At 36.2% G+C, this 22567-nt stretch overlaps 1 protein-coding gene across 4 annotated transcripts in view; it reads left to right on the top strand.

The window, feature by feature from the left end:
- The window catches only part of PDS5B (PDS5 cohesin associated factor B), a 100295-nt gene extending 79664 nt beyond the window's left edge, over nucleotides 1–20631 (top strand). The window contains exons 25-35 of one of the 4 annotated variants that reach the window (XM_041487310.1): nucleotides 571–775; nucleotides 4990–5104; nucleotides 5433–5565; nucleotides 6381–6500; nucleotides 6832–6894; nucleotides 9148–9293; nucleotides 11392–11491; nucleotides 14870–15312; nucleotides 15404–15505; nucleotides 18276–18417; nucleotides 19242–20631. In XM_041487310.1, coding sequence (XP_041343244.1) covers nucleotides 571–775; nucleotides 4990–5104; nucleotides 5433–5565; nucleotides 6381–6500; nucleotides 6832–6894; nucleotides 9148–9293; nucleotides 11392–11491; nucleotides 14870–15312; nucleotides 15404–15505; nucleotides 18276–18417; nucleotides 19242–19277 — 1605 coding nt within the window. In that variant the 3' untranslated portion in view covers nucleotides 19278–20631. Of the gene's footprint in view, nucleotides 1–570; nucleotides 776–4989; nucleotides 5105–5432; nucleotides 5566–6380; nucleotides 6501–6831; nucleotides 6895–9147; nucleotides 9294–11391; nucleotides 11498–14869; nucleotides 15313–15403; nucleotides 15506–18275; nucleotides 18418–19241 lie in introns of all 4 variants that reach the window. The other 3 variants (XM_041487308.1, XM_041487312.1, XM_041487311.1) reach the window with 3 other exon arrangements.
- The last annotated feature ends 1936 nt before the right edge of the window (nucleotides 20632–22567 follow it).

The following is a 22567-nucleotide window of genomic DNA, read 5'->3' as shown; positions in this document are numbered from 1 at the left end:
TCATGTTGTTTGGCAGTTTTCAACACAGGTAATTCTCTTCCATGATCAGTTGTAGTGCATAGGTTTCCCCAGTATAATGGAAATGCTTGGTACTCTCTTCAGTGTTTCACCTTATCTGGTAATTCTGTTGAATTTTGTTCAGCTTTTAATATTAATGTCTTGATGAAAATGTGTGAAATTGTAGCAGCAAAATCAACATGGTGATGGTTACTGGTGGCTAAAATGTTTTTGTGGAGATCTTTGACTTTACAAACCAAGTGACCTAACTGTAAACAATTTCATTAACTCCATGCCTTAGTACTATACTAAATTAGGCCTTGGGTGTCCTGTGTACATGAACTGTAGTTCTTCTTCTGAGCTTAAAGGAAGTTCCAGCTGATTAATTCAATTAAATTCCTCTGAATTGGCATTTAAAAAAATTCTTGCAATTCCTATGTTTCAGTGGCTTCAAGGTCTAATTGGTTTTAGCATATTTACCTGAGCTTCCGTGCTTTATTTTACAGTTAATATTGCTTTAAGAAAAGTTTACAGTTATCTTTTTGGTTTTGCCTTTTTTTTTTTTTTTAATAGGATGAATGTTACCAAGTGAGACAAATATTTGCTCAGAAACTTCACAAAGGCCTTTCTAGACTACGGCTGCCACTAGAATATATGGCTATTTGTGCACTGTGTGCAAAAGATCCCGTGAAAGAGAGAAGAGCTCATGCTAGGCAGTGCCTTGTGAAGAACATAAATGTCAGAAGGGAATATCTGAAGCAACATGCAGCAGTTAGTGGTAAGAGACTAGAAGTCACTTTTTGCTACAAGCGGTGTAGTTCAAATATAAATGTGAGTAGACTGAACACATTGATAGTTGTGTTTTTATACACAGAATGACGGTAAATTTAATTTGGAGGTATCTAATGAAAACTGAAAATTTTCAGGTTTTCTTTCATCCAGATGTTTTTGGTTTGTTTTTCTTTATTTTTTTTTTAACGGGCCTTTGAGTTCTTTGAGTTGTTTTTGGTTTGTTTTTCTTTTTATTTTTTTTTTTAACAGGCCTTTGAGTTCTTTGAGTGTTTTAACTGAGGTCTTTGAATTCTGTTAAAAACTGTGCAAATGCTTATGCCTAAAATATATTGCAAGTGAAGTAATTTTCCAAGGCAATTATGTGTACTATTTGAACTTAATAATGTTAATAATGTTCTAAGTGAAGTGACAATGATTAATTTTACTTCAGCAATTACTAATAAGTAACTTTAATGTATAAATGGTGTACTAAATAGACTGTCCTTGCGCTGCTGTACTGAGTAGCATCCTGTGTTATTCCTGCAAAGGGCTATATTTGTTGGCACTTTAGGATGCGTTTATGCAATTCTTTTTTCTCAGTGCCAGTGGTCTAATCATGGGGATGCTTTGGAATAATTATGGACTCATGTCAGCTATTTTTCTTTTATTAAATCTGTCCTTTTGACTTAAAGCTACAGGCATACAGTATTATAGTGCTGGTACAGGGTCATAGGAAAAAACCTAGACCTTTATGAAGAGCTATAGAATTTTTGAATGAGTGGTTTTGAAAGTTTTCTTTCTTTGAAAGATTACTGATGGTTTGACCTTTGTGAAATGAAGGGGATTTTTTTTATCCTTTTAGCCTAAACCAGACCTGTTTTGTGAATCTGATCTCACAGATGCTGTCAGATAACTCACTTCCTTCTGTGTTTATGAATCACTTTATATTAGTTATGTCAGTCAGTCTTTCTCAGTCCCCTTAGACTCTGATCAGAGAATAAGTCTGCAGACAAACCCTTTTGTGTATAATTGGAGTTAAAGAAAAAATGGGTACTTTTCTCCCATGTTAGAATTACATGTAAAAAAGAAAAAATAAATTGAATAAACACCTCTAAGTAATTTTAAGATTATTCCTCTTGAAAGTTGAAATCTCATTTTAATTATGTAGACAGAAAGCGTAAGAATTATGTGTTTGAAATAGGTGCTGCAAAGTTACTATCAAAAATCTGTGGAAGAAATTAAGAGGAACCTAGGTGTGTGTGCTTTTCTTTATGCAGTAGGACCTCAAAAGTGCACATGATAAATTATTTTCTTGCTGAAATAATCGTGTGATACCTTTGATTTGACATATGCTATAACGCATGGGAAGTCTGGATTAAATATAGATTGCAGTATTTTTTGAGAATTACAATCTTAACTTCATGCCATTGAGATTTACCAGTCTGAGCTTTCAGCAAATAAAATGTCTTGAACTAATTGTATCCTAAAATATCCATATTGCAGCAGTTCAGCCAAAGCTCATTTCTGGAAATAACACAATGTATAAATGTGTGTCTCCCTCTGCCACTCACCATGCTGGCCATGCAGTAACTCAGGGTGGTTAATGATAGTAGTATCTCCTTTGGAAATCTGCATCTTTGCTTATTCCAGCTATTTGTCTGAATCTATAAATATGTGATTTTGTGATACATTTTGTCTCAAAAACTTCATACAGGTGAGGAGGATGTCTGTTGGATATTTTGAGGGGGATTTCAGTTTTTGTTGAAAATACGGTAAATTTCTGTTTACCCTGTCTGAGGAAAACTTTCTAAGGACTGGTACCAGACAGTAAAACACCTCTTTCTTCCACACTGGCCTTTTATAGTCTGGCAGGAATTATTCTCAGCCCTCTTAAATTCTCTAAATTCTATTCAGAGTGGAAGCCACTCAAGAAGAGACTTATTTTGATTGTGTATCTTTACTAGACTCATCTGGCTAGAGACGTGTCTTGCATAGGAATTTTTATGTTCTCATGATGGGCTTTACTTGAAATACAGTAAGCAGAAAAATTACAAGAGTAAAGATTAATTTTTTTTTAACAAGTGCTCTTCCTAAAAGCTCATAAAGGACTCTTGTGAAGGGTTTTGGCTCATTATAGTTTTATGTGCTGGTAGGAAAACCACCCTACCTTTCAGGTAGGGTCTTCTTTCATTACAGATAAAAATTTTTTTTTTTTTTCACCCCTACTGTTTTTTGTCATGACAGGGTTAAATATAATATGTATCAATATTTTTTCTTCCCCTGTTTTGTCTGGAACTGGTTCATTTTATTTTCCAGACCCAGTTGGAATTATAGTTATGTGAGAAATTGTCCAAAGCAGGAAGTTACTGAAAAACTGAGTTGATGAGCTCTTGATTAGCATTCTATTGAAGTTGCTAATTAGTACAAATAATAGTGGGTTGGTTTGTCTGGGGCATATTTAACGCAAGCCAATTTTGCTAGTGTTCTGAAGTTGTAATTATATTTTTCTCTTTTCCTGCCATCTTTATTTTTTTGTTTAGTAATGTGAACAGCTGCTGGCTAAAATGCAGGACAGTGCTTGAAAAGAAGTAAAGGATTTTTTCAAAGTTAATAGTGCAGTGTCAATTGAAACACACTAAAAACTGCTTTGCAAAGTACACTAGATTTCAATTACATAAATATGGCTTGAAAGACATTGGTGATTTTGTATATAATACATATTTTATGTAGACTGCATTACTCCTATTTATACAGATCTCTAAGAAAGGGATAGGTTAAGACTTGATGTACACATGGCAATTATTGTTAGTTTTGTAAAATCTACTATAATGGTGTATTTTGTTTGATGTGCACAATATTTGTCAGGCAAATACTCCTATGTCCAGCAAATTACTCATATGAATACATATACTGGAGGTCAAACTGTTAGTGTTCTAATGTATTTTTAAATAGTTTTCAAATCATATTGGTGTATATAATGATTTACAGGTGTTTGGACTTCTTCATAACTGAATATGGTATAGGTAAAAGTTTAAAAAAGAAGATTTTCCAGACTTGGTCATGCACTTACAATCACAAAATGTGACTTTTCAAAAGTGGAACTGGGAATTTCCCTCTTCCCTTCACACGTACATTCAAGTCATATCAGTGCTACGATACTGCATTTGCCATGAGTGCTAAAGATCAGATGCTTGTGCCATAGCAATATAGCTGGAATACCAGGATGCCTTCTTTTGACGGTTGTCTTGCCTGTTGCACAGGGTACAGGTTTACTAACTTAGGTGTGCTGTGTGTCCTCTGCCAGTCACTCAGGCATCAGGCTAAAGAAGGCAGTGTAGATGTTTGCTGAAAAATGCTTTTTTTTACTTTTGGCGTACAACTTGTCCATCTGTTGTCCGTGCCCCTTGGGAGATGATCTCTGAGGTGCTGGAGTTCATGCTGCATGGTGTTGGTTGGGTCAGGGACTTTGTTACCTTACAAAAAGTGTATTTTGTGGTCATAACTCTGAGAATGCCATTGACAACAACCCTTACTTTTTGAATCCCCAAAGGAGATAGGTCTTCAGACTCATGATGGAGGAGAGACTTTCTTGCAGTCCTGCTTAGGATTCTGAAAGTCTCAGAGAATGCTAGAAAATATTTTGAATGCTTTGGATGTCACAATAGACTTGTGCTGCTCTGTTTAGGTGGGATTGAGCCTTTCAAACTCAGTGCACTACTACCTTGTTACAGCTTTCATGTGACTTCCCACTCCTCTGGAAACAGACATTGTGGCAATTTGACTGCAAAATCCCTGCAGAAAGCCTTTGTTCTCTTGACAGCAAGACTGCACACTGCAATGTCCAAAGAAATAGTAACAGCTTATCCTGTAGTTGTGCTGGTCTCACATCTTGCAGTCAACATGGATTTTGTGATCCATCCTCACGTCTGCTTTTCAAAGTCCTTCAGAATACAGGCTCTGGACTGAGGAAAGGATTGGGAGTAGGAGGTAACTGGAGCTGTATCTCAAGGTAGCTAGAAAACAAGCAGCCCTGAGTGAGAGATACTTAAAATCTTAATTGTTGCATGCATGAAACATGTACACATCAGCCATGAAATGGAACATCACAGAGAAGTTTATACCTTAATGCATGCTGACCTCAAGATTTGCCCTCTTGTCTTTGGCAGAAAAGCATACTTCTTGGTATGTTGTTTTTTAATGCATCTTTCTTCTGCTTTTCAGAGAAACTGTTGTCACTTCTACCAGAGTATGTTGTTCCTTATACTATCCATCTTCTAGCTCATGACCCAGATTATGTCAAAGTCCAGGACATCGAACAACTCAAGGACATTAAAGAGTAAGACCACTTTTAATAGTGTTATTTCTAACTTTATTCTAAGTGGAATTTTAATTCGTTGTTGTACCCTGTTACACAGTCCAGTATGCATAATGATACCAGTTCTGTAAAATATTGAGAGAAATAGTATAGGTGCTTTTTCAGTGCTCTGTGGTATTTCATAGAGGAACCCTTCATCTTCTGCTCATCTTAATTTCATTTTTCCAAAATAACTGTTTTCTCAGAGTTAGACTAGTAAAAGCTGGATTTAATAATGTTCTCAAATATGCTTTTTGAAGGAATTTCTTTTGTACTTTGGTTCATGCGGGATACTGTGTTTCTCCTGTAGGTGCCTGTGGTTCATACTGGAAATATTAATGGCTAAAAATGAAAATAACAGTCATGCCTTTATCAGAAAAATGGTAGAAAACATCAAACAGACTAAGGATGCTCAAGGACCAGATGATCAAAAAATGAATGAAGTAGGTGATACTTTCTGATTGGGAATTGCATTTAATTCTGGCCTGCTAATGTAAAGGAGTTGCTTTTTGTTTATACACTAACTTCAAAATGTCTTTCAATAGAATTGTATGTATAAAAAGATATTTTATTTAGTGTAATGATTATATTTGTTTTAGTTTAGATGGCAGTTATTTTCCTGTGCTTCAGTAATACTTGCACATTTGCAAGGGAGTCGTAATAGTTTTCAGTTCTTCTGTTTCTGTCTCAGTAAGATTACTAAACACTAACTTTAAATAGATATAAACAATAAAATTTACTGTGTTAATCATTCACTTAAGTGCTTTTTAGTATTTCATTTCTAAAGTGCAAGAGTAAATTTAATGGAGGAAGAAAAACACATTAGAAATCTCTTGTGTACTGCATGTATCAAACCTTTTTTTTTTTTTTTTTTTTTTTTTTTTGTGGGTTTAGCATCACATCATATCCAGATTTGTCCCTTTTCTGCTTTTCCCACAGAAATATATTTTGGGTCGTGGGTGGGTGGGATGTGTGTGCTTATTTGAGTAACTTTGTCTTAGAAACTATGGCAAGCACTACTCTTAAGTGCAGAAAGACCATGAAAACCATCAGTCTTCAACTGTTAGACTCACAATGCTTTTGCTTTTACCACCTGCATTTCAGTATCCTGACAGACACTGTTTAAGACGCAGACTATAGTTAAATATTTAAGATAATGGTTTTTGAACTGTGATTTCTTGTGGTCCTGCACATGAAAGATACACTGTCTTTTGTCAAGATTTTCAATGAACTGGTTCTTAAATTTTATTATTTACAGAAACTATATACAGTCTGTGATGTAGCAATGAATATCATTATGTCAAAGAGTACAACATACAGTTTGGAATCCCCTAAAGACCCTGTACTTCCAGCCAGATATTTTACTCAACCTGACAAGGTATACTTTGGCATTTAATTTTTCTTGAGATAAGTCTGTTTAAATATTTCCTAGTTGTAATTCAGTTGTTTTTCTTAAATATTTCTTGTAACTTCAGACTTCTCCCTCTTACATTGTCATTGAAAATGTATGTATGTATATGTTTTCATAAATATTTTATATATATGTGCACACACCAATTTCTCTTCCCCCCTACTCTCATATTACTGTTCTAGTTTAAAAATTCAAAAGCATAAATGATATAAATTAAATCTTTCAGTGCAATCTGCAGAATGTTTATCTCTCATTCGCTGATTATTGCTGTAATTGTCCCCACCCCCTTCTTTTACAGAATTTCAGTAACACCAAAAATTATCTTCCTCCAGAAATGAAGTCTTTTTTCACCCCTGGAAAGGTAGGTATGGTATGGGGGTTGAGGTTTGGTGCTGTGTTTGTGTTCTGGTTTGTCTTTGTTTTTGGAGTGACAGTTTTGTTTACTTTCTCTGTGGGTTTTTTTGATTGTTTTGTTTTTTGAAGAAAACTAGCATGTAATTAATGAAACACTATGTTTAAGAGAACAGATTGTTCCTAGGTATAGAGAAAGACATAGGTAAAAGGAAAACTGCTGCTGTCTGAAAGGAAAACTGCTGCTGTCTGTACTGGGTGGTGGCAACAATAGGCAAAGCCTGCTACCTTTAGAAGGAGAGGATCCAAAACCACCCCAATACCACCCATAATATTTGCCACCTTTACAAAATGGTTAACCCTTTTAGGCTGCAGAAGACTACAATGTTGCATACAAAGTGGCAGCTATGGAAACTCTTAACAGAAATAATTTTAAAAATCGCATCATTAATCTTTGGCAAAGCTGACTACAATTTTATAGTACCTTACAAGATAACTGACTGTTCTGTAGTGTTAAGTTGTTCCTTCAGAATATGCATTCTGTTGAATGGCAGTGTTCTTTCTTCACTATAACTAAACCCGGGTACTCTTTAGGAGAAAATTAATATCTGTTAAAGGAAGTGACAAACTGTGGTTTTCATCTGGATTAATGCATCCTGTTCTAGATGGCAAAGACCATTAATTTGTTACCTTGAGAAAGAAAGAAATCTTCATTACCCTTAACTTTGCTAATGAAGCATGAACTGTCAGCTAGTAACTTAATAACAAAGGAGGAGTGCAAGCTAGGAAAAGAAGCAGATTTCTCTTTGAGAAATTGAAAGTCAACATTTATGGATTGGAATAGATCATCACTGAAATTCTTTTGAATCCTAAGTTAACTTTGATATTATTTAAAATTTCTGGTGCTGAGTACTCTAGCTCTCCTTGTGTTGTTTTGAAACTTTGTAACAAACAGGAGAGGTGTATTTGACCACCAAAATTTTCAGTTTCTTCACTATCACAAGAGGAACATGAAATGCATGTTGGTCTGGGGAGTCTTGTTTTTGCGAGTGGAAGACTGGCTTGGGTGAATGTTAGTGGAGTGGATATAATTAGATAACACTGAGGGCAGGAAAGCTTTGAGTGAGGATTCTGTGAAAGGGAGGAGCACTTTGTGCAGGCCCTCATAGTCCTTCTTCAGCAGGAAGTCCAGTTCAGTGTGAATTTGAAAATCTCTTTGCTTTTGAGCTCTTTCAGCATACACTGATTAACATTTAGTTCTAAACTAATAGAAGTAAATTGTTAAGCTGGATTTAGTTCTCCAAGGTTTATTTTTGGAAAGCATATGCTATTTTTTTTTTTTTGTGCTTAGTGCAGAATGAATCCTTCTAAGTGTAAAATTCCCTCTGGCTATAAAAGTATAACGAGAAATTCCATGGTCTGTAGCTCTGAAAAAAGAAACACCCAAAGCTGATATGATATGCATGTTGAACTTTTTGTAGTTGTCACTAACTGCAGATGTAGTTAGAATCTAATATTGGAGGAGAAGATGGATAATGAGAGATGTAGGGAATGGTCTTTGACTCAAAATTTTTGTACATGTGTGTTTGGCATTCTCTTTAAGAATAATTGAACTCTTTCAGCTCTCTCAAAAGTCAGTATGAGCTGGAGGCGTTTGGCAGGTCTGAAAGATAATCCAGTTAAATTAATAACCTGAAGCTCACCAGTGTCTGGAAATTGTGGCACTTAATAAAAGCCTAACATTTTTAAATCTGTGAAAGAAGTATCAGAATTTTCTCCACAGTATTTGGCTTTTGAGATTCTCATTTATTCCCGGTTGAAACTAATGTGGTTTCCAGTAATGTCTCCTTTGCTGAAAGGGCCGTTGTGCTGCTCTTTCTGCTTCACTGGGCCAGGTGCTTTTCTGATGCAGATGGGGAGCTGCTTCAGGTAGATAAATCAGCAGAAAGCGAATGGCACACAAAATGACGCACTGCCTGACTGCATGGTCTGGTGAGCACAGAGCACTACCAATGAGAAGAGGACAGAATCTAAGGCTAGAGAGAGCAGTACTAGTTTTGGTGGCAGCTAGTTATTTGATTGCAGCTCCTTCAGCTTCCTTCTGGTCTGTGTTGTAGCTTTCGTACAACAATGTTTATCACTTTGTGTTAAAATTAACATAATGATTGCAGAAAGTGAAATCTCTGAGTATTTTAAGCATAGTACATGTTAACAATATCTGAATGTGTAGCTTAAAATAAAGGAAATATATTTTTGGTTTCAGCCCAAAGCAGCCAATGTTCTTGGAGCAGTTAATAAGCCTCTTTCGTCAGCAGGCAAGCAGTCTCAATCCAAATCTTCACGAATGGAAACTGTAAGCAATGCCAGCAGCAGTTCAAATCCAAGCTCTCCGGGAAGGATCAAAGGGAGGTTGGTAGACAACAAAGGATCTTTGATATTTCAAATATTTGTAATGGAAACTTTGAATACTTCTATAATGTTTTCTAAGTAAAAGACAGAATTCTTTTATCTTACATTGAAGTAAAGTTACAGTACCACATTGGTATAACTGAAACCATGAATATGGCTTTCTAACTCCAGAAATAAATTTTCTTTAAAAAACCCCAAAACAACAAAAAACCGTCAAACAAAAACCCACCAAAAAACAAACAAGAACAAAAAAAAAACAACGGAAAAAAAACCCCAAACCCCAGAATCAAATTACAGCCAGAATTGGCTGAAGGAAAAAAGGAAAGCCTCATATGTTTTAATTTTTTTGAGGACGGGGTTGGGGTGTTTTGGGGTGTGTTTTAGGTAGATAGCTATATCCCCCCATATATGTACACGTGTATATATATGTGTGTGTGTGTACACAGCTGCAGTCCCTGGGAACCTGGCTGTAATGCTACAAACACATCCCACCTAGGGAGAACTGGTAGACCACTGTAGTGGTCCTGCATGATTTCCTCCTCAAGTCCTGCACTTTGCTGGACTTTGCAGACAAATATTTTTAGATTTTAGGTTTTGTGATGGAGAGGTGAGTGCACTGTAAAGCTACATAAGTCATCTTCTAGTTATCCATCTTCAAAATTATAGCTTGTTTTTTGTCAGTTTTGTATTCATCAGTCTGTGTATCTTATGTTCATTTTTTTTCTTTTAACTGAAAGCCACATTGTCGCTAGTTTTTTTGGGTTTTTTTTTTTTTTTTTTTTTTTGTTTTTTTGGGTTTTTTTTTGTTTTTTTTTTTACTGACAGTGAGAGATTGTATAGCTTCCACTATTTGTATTCTTTCTACTGTTTCACATTCTTTCAAGACTTAGGAAATGTTATGTTTGAATTTAAGACTTCTCATTTGGTACTTCTGTGACTATCCAATATATAATATTAATTTTAAACGTAGTGCAGTGTTTTGCAAGAAATATTTCTCCACTAGAAAGTCTGCAGAAAGGCTTATTTCTTACAAGTTATGCAGGTTCACATGCTGCGCTGTATCACTGGCTGGTGACAGGTTCTAGGACTCCAGATTCTTCTCTATATCCAGCAAAACGAATCTGAGATCAAATTTTAAAAAATGCTGCACTCACAGCCTAACATGTTCTGACATCTTCATGATCTCTCCAGTTCACTTAAATTTAAGGGATTAGTGTTTTGGGTGGAGATGCCAAAGACAAAGAGAAGAGATGGGAAGGATTCAGGATGCAGATGCACAATATTTCCAGTTTAGTCAGTCTGAAAATGTACAGGCAGATTGGCATCTTTTGAGAGGATGTATAAAACCTAAGCTTCCCATCACATCCCAGTTAATACAGATTGTACACCTGTAAGAGTGAGAGAACATCTTTCACTCACTATGCAGTGCCCAGGCCAGGGAGTTGAGTTTGTGTGTTTGAATACCACTTGTCATTTCCACACATAGCATATTTCTTTTCATTAAAAAACACACACTGGTATTTAGAAATCTTGCTTCTGCAGATGAAGTGAAATGACTTGTGTATTGGCTTTTGTGCATTACCTTTATCTGTGGGTCTCAGTGTTTTACATATGCAGGAGGCATTATTTTCCATGTTTAACATCTGTAGAAACTGAAATATAAATGAAATTACTGCTGCAAAAAGCAGAGGGAAATTTGAATTGCTGTTTTATTGCCTAAATCTCACCGTAGGAAGATGTATGCTCTTTGGCTGGTCTGTCTGTGGGAATCTTTGATGGCTATAGGAAATTGTAGGCAATTGTATGCAAACACAGATCTCTTGCAACTCACACTCTTCTGTTTAAAAAGGCTGCTTATCTTTCCCAGTGAAAAAAGAAAACTGAATGTGGATTTGATCAAAACATTTGTCTTGAGACCTAGGTGATGTGACTTGTGATACTTGATATCTATAGTACCCACAGTGAAAGGTTCCTTCTGCCAAATTGTTCTTGGTTTATTAATTGATTTTTTAAAATTAAAATTGTTGTCCTTAGTATTTTTTTAATGATTGCCCAACGTATTATAATAATGAGGGAAATATATGTTTATTCATCCTAGGCTTGACAGTACTGAAATGGACCACAGTGAAAATGAAGAATTTACACTGGCTTCACCCTTACCAGGAAAGAAAACTGACAAAAGGGACGACTCTGATCTTGTAAGGGTGAGCTGTTAAAAATTAATGTGATGATATTTGAGATAATTCAAAAAAATATGGTGAAACATGAAACTGAGCTGATATTTTAAACTACTGGAAAACGTGTTTAGAGTTGGATATGAAAATACAATGAAAAAAAAGGTTTTGTTTCTCATAGAATCATATAGGTTGCAAAAGACCTTTAAAGGCCATCAAGTTCAGCCATTAACTCAGAAGAGTGAAGTCCACCACGAAATCTTGTCCCTGAGGTTACAGAGGCTTGGGAGAGTGGTAGTATCCCTACTAATTCTTACCGATGGATATACATATATATGTAGTTCAGTAATAAGAAAGGTTCCTAATGAGGTTGTAAAACATCTCACTCAGATGTAGTGCTTTAATATGTAAAAGAAGTTGCAAGCAGGCTAAATATTGCCTTAAGCAGTATTTATACCCATATCAGAATACAGAAAAATAAACCACTGAAGAAAATTATAATTGTATTGTAATTCTAAAAACAGGTCAAATAAAATAATAAGAATTTTCTTTACCACTAGTAAGTTTCACTTCTTTGTGCCTTAATAGTAGTTGACAGTCTGTAAATTTTCTAGTATTTGGGATATGCATGAGAAAGTAATAAGATCAGATTTGCTAGAATTGGATTTTCTAGGCTGCATTAAAGATGTCCTGTATCTGATGTCACTGCTGCTTTATTTCTTTTTACTGTCTCTGACATTTATCTTTTCTCTCATTATGTCATTCTGGTGCATTTTTCTAGGTTGCTTGGGACATAAGCTACTGTCTAGTAAAAATTCCTGAACTTTTGCTTGTATAAATAACTATCTTATAGTGTGGGAAAAGCAAACCAGTTTATAACTAAGTAAGAAAAATCTGGAGTCTCTTGTCAAAAAAACCCCACACTTCTGTGAACCCTAAAGTCTGAGAGTCCAGACAGCTCCTGGCATGCAGTTCATGTTTAGAAGCATTAGTTTGAACTGGTAACTACTGAGAAAGCTCAGTGATAAAGCAAATACAGCTTAGTGTCTTGAGTACTTTTTTGAGAGCATCATTCCACTTTGAATTTGTGAGTTGTTCAAGATTGTGGATTCAGAACTCATTTTTGGTTTTTTGGAGTTGGGGAGCAGGTTACAGCAAACATTAACTGAGAAGCAGGATTTTAATTGGGTAGCAGACGGTCCATGTTATCGCTCTTCAGGATTAACACCTTAAATTAACAGATTAACACCTTAGTTCTAAGGTTGTTGGACACTGTTTAGCCCCAAAGAGAAACTTTACTTTGAAATAGGCAGCAATTACTTAGTGGCTAAAAAGAGTGCAGTGACAGATGTGCATCTGCAAAAGCAAATGAAATGGAGTATAATGAGAATGTCAGTGAAGACATGAACTGACAGGAGATGTCATCATTGTTCAAACATTTTTCTTATTTTCTTCTAGGGTAATTTTTTGTCTTTCAATTTCTTTTCCTTTTTACCCTCATATCCTTCCTAGATTTTCTTTCTGCTTTTCTTGAAAAAGGTTTTTGGTTAAAATGGAGACATGAATGAATATGTAAACTCACCTGTATCTTCTGTCACAAGGCAGATGTACAGGGAAAAAACCTTCATTCAGGTTTTAAATGATGTATCTCTGATTATGTAGATGAAATTTCAATGTGGCAAATACTAATAAATGTATTGAAATACAGTAGTGTTACTATGAATCAAATATTGGTATGAAACAGAACTAGTTTAAATATTTTGGATAATTTCATGATGTGAAATGAAAGAGTCATGGTACCCATGAAATGGGGATGGGTAATATTTTCTGCTTTTATTTTTCTGAGGATTGGTTGGGGCCCTATAGCTGCTTATTGAATTCTTTGCACTATTTATGGCTCTTTACTGTGCTCTTTAGAGAACTAGAGCATGGAGAGGAAAACCAAGAGTTTCTATGAATATGTTTTCAAACCTTATGATTCAGAATGGGTTTCTACCTTTGTTGATATGTTAGAGGGAGGGGCTGCCATCCAGAGGAGCCTTGACAGACTTGAGTACCAGGAGGTTCAAGAGTTTGACAGGGGAACATCAGGAGGTTCAAGAGCTCCAAGTGCAAGGTCCTGCACCTGGCTCCAGGCAATCCTCAGTATCCATACAGGATGAGGGTTGAACGGATTGAGAGCAGCCTTGCAGAGAAGGACTCTCACGGTCACTCGTGTATGAGAAATGGGACATGAGCCAGCCCATGTGCTCACAGTCCAGAAAGCCAGCTGTGTCCTGGGCTGATCAAAAGGAAACTGGCCAGTGGGGGCAAGGAGGGGATTCTTGATGTCTCTTGGGACCCTCATCTGGAGTGCTGTGTCCATCTCTATGTCCCCATTAGAAGACGGACATGGAGCTGTTAGAGCAGATCCAGAGAGAGGCCACAAGAATGATCAGAGGGCTGGAACACCTCTGCTAAGAGGAAAGGCTGGGAGAGCTGGGATTGTTTAGCTTGAAGCAGAGAAGGCTCTGGGAAGACCTTATTGTGGCCTTCCAATATGACAGGGGCATGTAAGAAAGATGGAGAAAGATTTTGACTTGTCCTGTAGTATTGGGACAAGGGGCAGCAGTGTTAAACTGAAAGAGGTGAGGTTTATTGGACATAAGAAAGGGATTGTTTACAGTGAGGGTGGTGGGACACTGGAACAGGTTGCCCAGATGAGGTGTGATTGCTCTGTCAATGAAGATGTTCAGGGCCAGGTTGGATGGTGCTTTGAACAACCTGGTCTCGTGAAAGGTGTCCCTGGCCATGGCAGGATGGTTGGAATGAGATGATCTTCAGAGGTCCCTTCTTACCCAAACTATTTGTTTTAAGGCTTGGGTGGGTTGTTTTGCTGCTCAAATGTTGGTACAGCTCTGACAACAGTGACTTGGCAGCTACCACTAATTCCTGTGCTTCCTTCTATGGTTGTAAAGTCAGGTTGCCCACTGTCTTCTGTATCAGTGCCTTGCCAGTGCCAGCATAGGAGCCAGGCATAAGCACCCTGCAGCTCACAAGAAGAGCTGAAGGCACAAGCTGGCAATTCCCATATTCTCTTCTTATTTTCTTGTTGATAGAAATGCAGTTATGGATGTTCTGTCCTACTGTGTTGGACACAGCAGAGGATACAAATGAGGAAGGCCTTACACGCTTCAGGGTTTTAACTACTCACCTTTCAAATAATCTTTCCCCATTGTCTGCTATTTTATATGTAGGTGTGTGTTTATATTTTTTGAAAATGTTTTTGAAATTAATATGGTAAACAATCTGAGACAACTTGTGTAATTTGAAGACTCTTTCTTGTTGGAGGAAGCTTCTACATGTGACTGTTTAATATGGCAATTTAATTTTTAATTTAATGGTGCAATCTTGCCTTTTTAGTCAGAGATGGAGAAGCCTAGAGGAAGGAAGAAAGGCACTATCACAGATTCAGAAGAGAAGCTAAGCATAGATGACCTGAATAAACTGGGTCAAGAGCAGAAGCTTAGAGGTAGTCAACGGGGAAGGAAGAGACCTGCAGTTGTATCAGAAGCTGATGATACACAATGGCAAGAGGAAAAACGGCTAAAAGAAGATGTGATAGAAAGTGAGGATGAACAGAACAGTCCACCAAAGAAAGGGAGAAGAGGACGCCCTACCAGAACAAATAATGGGGCAACACCAAAGGAAGAACCAGTGGCAAAGTCATCAAAAAGGAGCAAAAAAAAACAACCACCAGCAGCTGCAGTGGAAGAAGAGGAGGAGGAGGAAGAAAGGCAAACTGAAAACATTGAACAAAAACCAAAAGGCAGGCAAAATAGGACATCAAAAAGAACACAGCAGAGGTAAGTCTGTCTTCTTGTAAGCTGTGTCTTTTTTATCTTTGGACATTAGTTATAATTTGATGCTTTGCAATTTGGGTCTTCCTCAAAACAGAGCAGAACCATCTGAAAGTAGTACAGTTGAATCAGCACAGTCTACGCCACAGAAAAGACGAGGAAGGTCATCACAAACACCACCAGCACAGCAAAAAAAAGTGTAAGTCTTCTAAATCTGTGTTTAGTGAAAATTAAATAATGCCCCTGTGCCCCCAAGCAGACCTTTACTGGAAATATTTCAGAATACTAGTTGACAGTTAAGAAAATAAATTGCTATTGTTATTTCTAAAATGTTTTCCTTAGCTGCTTCTCCTAGGGCATCTCACAACTGAGGAAGAGGCTGTAAGTAATTTCAATGTGCTCAGGTAGCGTGTGTGTAGCTTTGCTTTTTTAAGAGAAAAGTCAATAAAGCATACAGAGGTCTTGAAGACAGGGCTTTATTAGGACTTAAAGGAGAGCAAACTGGCCTTGTTTGTTTGGATAGCAGGGAAGAATCAAATTGTTACTATGGTGAAACAGATTTGTGGAGAATTAAGTTTATTCTCATTCTCCTTAAATTAATGTTCACTTTCTAATTTGTGGCCTTCTTACTATCCACTTAAATAATTTTCATGTGGAAAAGATGTGTTGTGATCAGTGAAGGGTAGTAGCTTCTGAAAATTCTGAAGTGCATTAAGTTCCCAAATGAAGGTAAACTTGTTGTTGGCTAGCTTCATCTTTTGGTGCCTGCTATAGGAAAACACAGGTATCTGTACCTTTTCTGTACATGTGTAGATAATATATGTAAGCAGAGTGCACAAGGGGTTAGTTGACCACTTGTATCAAACTGCAGCTCATGGAGAATATTTACTTTTCTAGAACCTGATATAAATTCCTTGGGGCACTACTTGAGGACATCTACTGTCTGACACTGTTGTACATCTCTGTTGTCTGTCTGGCTTCTGGGCTTAGTTAGCATCACATTGCTCTTCCTCTGGCAGTGTAGTGTACTGACGTGCCTTATAGCAGGGATCTTCCCTACAGGAGAACCTTGCCTGAACAAGCTTTTATACCCTCATTTCAAATTCTGGGCTCACTCTGGATCACATGATCTGGCATATTGCATGCTATACATCCTGACCTTTCCAGTTTCCCTGCCTCAGGTCAGACCTGTGCTTCTCCTTTACTCTGTAACCAGAAACACAGGACCAGCACTGGCTGGTTACTCCAGAAGTCACTACTACACGTGCAGTAGAACAAGAGTTGGAAACTGCTACTGCCATGCAGGGAAGACAAACCAACAAATTATTGTTGGGTGATGTGCTATCTGGTGTTTGTCAAACGTGCCTTTTATTAAATATTTAAATAACTTTTCTCTGTGAAGTTGGTATGTTTCTTTATTCCATTTTAAGCTGACAGTAAAATATATCAATACTCACAGTCAGTAACAAGCATAGCTCTTGTTCACGTGTATGCATGTTGCTCCTGTCAGCTGTCAGGGTTCAAAGTTGTTGGATCTATTCTAGATTTCATTTAAAAAAAAAAAAAAAAGTGGGTTGTGTTTGTTTGTTTGTTTTATCAGACCACCCATTTCTTGACTGTTCTTTTTCCAAATCTGCAAAAAAAAGGTGAGACAGTAGCCATTTCTCAGTCTTCAAAGTGCATTGTAGTCAAGTCTTTCTCCCTCATCTACAAGAGTTTTCACTGAAGGAAGTTGATAGACTGAGCCAACATTGTGTACTGCAAGATAAATATGTTTATACCAAATGCTTAAAGCTTTCTGTGCTCCTTGGGATTGGATTTGGAAGAACCTAGCTTGTGAATAATTATTGTGCTTCCCTTTCAATTCTGTTGCTTCTACCAGTCTTGGAGGACCTGAGTTGGGCTAATTTGTCTTAAGGGATGGCAAGTTGGTTGGTTTGGAAATACTATAATTGCTATGCACTTGAGAGATTTTATTTTGTCTGAATTTTAGTGGTTCTCAGGATTGAAAATTCCTACCATTTTCATGATGTGATGGCATCAGAGTATGATTGTTTTGGATCTGTGCCCCCACTGGAGATTGAAGTCTGTCTGTTATGTCCCCAGTACTGAGTTTCCGGTTTCATTTCAACCAAAACGTCACCAACTTCGGGTGCACCAAGACTGCACCTGCAGTAAATGGGATGATTCAGTGATTTGATTCTGAATTGTGCTACTGTAATGTGGGTGCAACTGTGGAGTTTTGGATACATTTATAGTTGGCTTTTCTTTAAGGCAAGGGGTGTTGGCTAATTCTCATTTTAAGCAAATAGGTGCTTTCTGCTTGTGGCACAAATCCCATAACCATCACAGACAGTTTAAGATTTTGTTGACTGATTGTTCTTGATTACTCTGATTAAGATATTGTTATGCTGATTATCTCTAAGGTAACTTGGAAGATTTGCATTTTAGGTGTTAATTTCATGGGTAGCAATAGGGGTTCTTCTAGGTCTGAAAAAACATAGATGCAGTTATTCAAATTTGTTATGTAACAAGTCCTAGAGAAGTAGAGTACATCTGTTAATGGAATTGAAGAGAGAGAAAACTAACAAACAATATTCAGTCTCTGGCTGTTTGGCTTTTCCTGTTCACTGGTTAGTGTTGTGTCAACCTATTTTGGCCTGTATCGTGACACTGAAGAGAAAAATCTGCCGTGTCTGTAGAGGCAAAATTGTTCAACTTTGTGCTCCTGGGCCTCTATTGTGGAACAATTTTGTTTTCAAGTAGTGTTGTCCACACTCCTAGCTTCACTTCAGTTCTGTGCATGGATGAACTAGACAGGTGTAAAAGACAGCAGCATTATATAACATGAAATGGTAAGGCTGCTGTTTTTGTGAACTGGCATGTTTGCTCTGCTGTACTGTTTATACATACATATTGCAGATGTACAGGTGCTGTGAAGCTGATCTTTATTGTTCTTCTCCTCGTAGCCGTGCAGGGCGTTCTAAACAAGCAGCCAGTAAAGAGAATGAATCCAGTGAAGAGATGGACGTGTTTCAAAGTGGTTCACCTGTCAGTGATGATATTCCCCAGGAAGAAGTAATGGAAGAAGAGGAAGTTTCCACAATCAATGTAAGAGAAATGCCTGAACTTTTCTTTGTGAGTCTTTATGGCGTTCTCTGTGTATTGATGATCAGACAATGACCTCTGTTCTTAGAATGACTTCTCATTTTTAGAACTTAACCTTCCTCTTTTGAAATGAATGGGGTGGTTGTCACCTAGCGCTGTTGTGTAGTGGAGCTGCACTGTAGTTTCCTAGAGAAGCTGCATTTCTTAGAAAATAATTTTTATCAAGTATCTTGAAGTTTCTGTCCTTTGTAGCCTTTCTTATCTGAATGCCAGAATTGTGTAGCATCTAATGGGAATTATTTTCCAGGTAACTCCTGCCATTCTTCTCATCTAGAGTTTAATAATTAATAAAGCTTCTTTATACAAAACAGACACACAAAATAAATAGTACTGAAAAATAAGCATGGAGTCTTGGAACAGAATCCTAAACTGATCTCTTCCTCTTACCAGCATATGTTAAAATGAGTTCACTTTCATATTCATAGAAATACATTGGCAATGTTAGTAGTTGCACTGAAACTGAGAATGCCTTCACACTTTTGGATAAATCTGGTGGTTGGAGCATCTGAGGGTATGGAAACTCTGAGAAAGGAAACTGCATTGTTGTGAATTCCATTGAGGATGCGGGCTCAGTAAATGATGTTAGGTCCTGGTCACTGAGTGAGACTTGTACTTGTGACAAAATGAGTAATAAATGACACTGCATATGGATACTCAAACATTATTGAGTGAGCCTGACCATTTTTTCCCATTATAAAATGCATTTGTTCTTGAATTTTTCAAAATTTTTCTGTAAAAAACATTTTAAATTTATTTTTTCCAAATAGGTCCGTCGCAGAACTTCCAAAAGGGAAAGACGATGAGTGAGCATGTAGTTACCAGCCTTCCAGGTGAAAGCTTTGAAGAATGCTTTTAATATAAAGCTTGAGACTGAATGAAGCTGTTAGTGCACAAATGGGGTTGCTGAAGAAAAGACAAAACCTATTTTACTGCCCCTGCATTTGCAGTCCCTAGGTCACAAGCTTTAGCCACACACATGTTGATATCATTAACTGTGGATTTTTGTGAAGTGTAATGTGCGCTGGCTTTGTAGACATATGAATTAAACTGTAAATAGTTCTTTTTTTAATGTTTCTGACTTATAAAGTGCTTGTATAGCTTTTATCTGCGGCTTTAAACTGACAGTACCCCACTGTTTATTGGATCGATTGATTTAAAAAAAGAACAGAGTTTGTTGGAAATTGATCTCAAGCAATATCTGTCAGTGTTCGTATTTGTACTCTTGTTGACATTTAACTGTGAAAAACAAGTCAGTTGAACAAATAGTGCCACATTCTTTTGCCACTATTTGTCGAGGAGAAGAAGAAGAAGAAGCAAAAAAAACAACCTTTGTTTCCTTCATGACTATAACCTAGTGTTTACCTTCAGGCACCTACCTATCATCAGAGGTGCTAAATTACTTTCTTTTACAGTTGAACAATATTGGATAGAATAATACAAGAGATGCAAATTTCGAAAGAAGTTTTGTTTTACACCTCAGTATTGATGCCAGACTTTTCTGGACTTGCAGTGGCATTGAAAATTCAAAAAGGATTTAAAATATTTTAATTTTAAAAGCGTGGTATTAAATAATGTACTGAATACCCTACCCATTTTATCTTCCCCTATCAGTTTTTATTAATCTACTGTATCAATAAAATTCTGTAACTGAGTTTTTAATAGTCTAGTATGTTAATGTGTATAGATATTTCCTTCTGAACATGATGTTCACAAAGAGCAAATTATTACTACATTATAATATGAAATCTGATATATAAACATTAGTGAAAATACAGTTCTTATTACAATGTAAAGTTAATCACAAAGAGAAATTTTATTGATGCAGTGTGTCTTTATAAAGCTGTTCTTGAGAGCCAAGTGTTTTGTATTTTATAGTGAAGTTGCATGTTTATGAAAAATGTGCTGAAAATGGGATGTAATGTTTTTTTTGAAACTCGTATCTAGCAGTAGTATATGGTAGGTTGCCTCATGAGAGATCCTTTTATTGAGAGTTTATTGTATCTTTCTGTTTTGTTTTTGGTTTTTGAGCCAAATTTTTTTGGTATGAAGAGCTAATTTTTTTGTTGAATAACCAGCTGTCAATTATTACGGTCAAGATATTCAAGATTTGAATGAAGCTCCATTTTTATTTTGTGCTACAATAGAGGTTGGTTTGTAAAATAATTTTGTTTTGGTTTGGGTGGTTTTTTTTTTGTTTTTTTTTTTTTTTTTTTTTTTTGTTTTTTTAGTTATAATCTGGAAAAAAAAACAACAAAAGAAACAAAATACATAGAGCAGTATCCTATATACAGTTTAACAGTTTACAAACTGTCTTTGAACCAAAATATATCAGTTACTATACTCTGCTTAGCCAAGCACACATCATAATTTCAGGTGCTGTTCTCCCTCTCATTCCCTACAGTTGACAACACATGAAAAATAAATTTCTAACTGAAGAAAATTTTATTTCATTGAATAATGGAACGTTTTCACATAATCCATCAATAAATAAGTTATTGTTGCAAGGTTGCCTGTAAAGATTATAGGAAAGGATAATACTGAACCACAAATTCACCGATTTACAAACTGTAAGATCACTAATAAAACAAGCAACCCTTAGAATTTTTTCATTATTCATTTTTTTTGGTATCACTAGGAAAAGGTATTATAAACAATTAGATTATTCTGCCTCATCTTAACTTCCCCCTCTTCCAGTATTCTGCTTTTTAACATTCACACCTATAGATACGGGGGAAATGCTGACTAGAAAGGCAGTTATGGTTGATATGAACTGACTTTGAATAGTTGGCATAACAGAACTGGCTTACTTATGCTTCAGCAGTGCAAATGCAAGTTGTTGAGGGTTTTTTATGGTATAAAATGATTGAAAGCTAGCTTTGTATTTTCCTCTTTGACAGAATTGCACTGAAAACATTTATGGAAGATGTACCTTTAAGTCAATTTTATACAAAAATATGAAAAAGTAATGCTGAAATTGCTGCAGACTCTTGAGGCTTTATGTGCATAAACATGGTTAGGTTAAACTTCATGGAATATTGATGCACCATTACTGATCATAATGTTTATTGTAAATTTAAACCATAGTTTTGCAATTTAAATGTTGATTTCTTGGGTAATAATGTGTAAATCATTATTTCTTGAGAAATAGGCTCAGCAAATATGTCATTCTTATATTCAAACCTCTTCTAAGTTCATTCTCATCTCATATAAAGAAAATGAATATTTTATGTACTAACATTTTGAGATCTGCGTACAGTAGCTACAGTAGATTATAATTATGTATAAAAGATAAATTGCTAACATTCAGTTAGCATGCTCTTCTGCAATGATCATGTTGAGTTTATAAAAATGTACTGTATTACATTAAAAGATCAAATTGAACTCACTGTAACAAGTTCCAGTATGACATTTTTGTGAGATTACCAAAGTGTCTTGCTGTACTTTGCAGCAAATAAAGCTTTTGTTACATTTCCTTTTTTTGCTGCAGTGCAACAGGAAACTTTCAGTGATCTGTAGTTCATGTGCAAAATCCAAACAGGGATTGTAACCTTTATGCTACTGTTTAAAAATAATTCACTGATTCCAGAAGCATGGTGGTTTTTTACCTGTCACAGACAGAGATAATGAATATTTAGGGCAAGCTAACCCTCTAATAGGAAGGAAACATGAAAGTGTTTGAAAGTTCTAATGTGACTATACCTGTTCCACCTCAGAAAATCAGAATCCTGTATTAACTATACTTGACTCTGCCAATTGACTTTATTTTCTAGCAAAATAGAACCCCTTTTCAAATATTTGGACACTTGCTATTTTGACATTTGGATCTCTGTGAACAAAAATATTAGTTTACAAAAAGATACTAATATTAAAGACATTTTCACCAAAAATGAATATGCTCAGTTTGTGAGTAACTTGCAAAAAACTTACGTGTTGAATCCTAAATACATTATTCTGGCATAGCGTTTGTCATCTGACACTCTAAAAGTCACCACCAAACATGAGAAGATTGTGTGCAGTTTTCTTGCTGCTTTTTTTTGCCTGTGTAGATTTTGACAGATTATCCAAGTCTGCTTTTGTGAATGCATACAGTAGG

This window comes from Pyrgilauda ruficollis, unplaced genomic scaffold (genome assembly GCF_017590135.1).
Source record: "Pyrgilauda ruficollis isolate IOZ18807 unplaced genomic scaffold, ASM1759013v1 scaffold8, whole genome shotgun sequence".
NCBI lineage: Eukaryota > Metazoa > Chordata > Aves > Passeriformes > Passeridae > Pyrgilauda > Pyrgilauda ruficollis.
The sequence above is the reverse complement of the archived record's forward strand: the minus strand, read 5'-3'. Positions and strand labels throughout refer to the sequence as shown.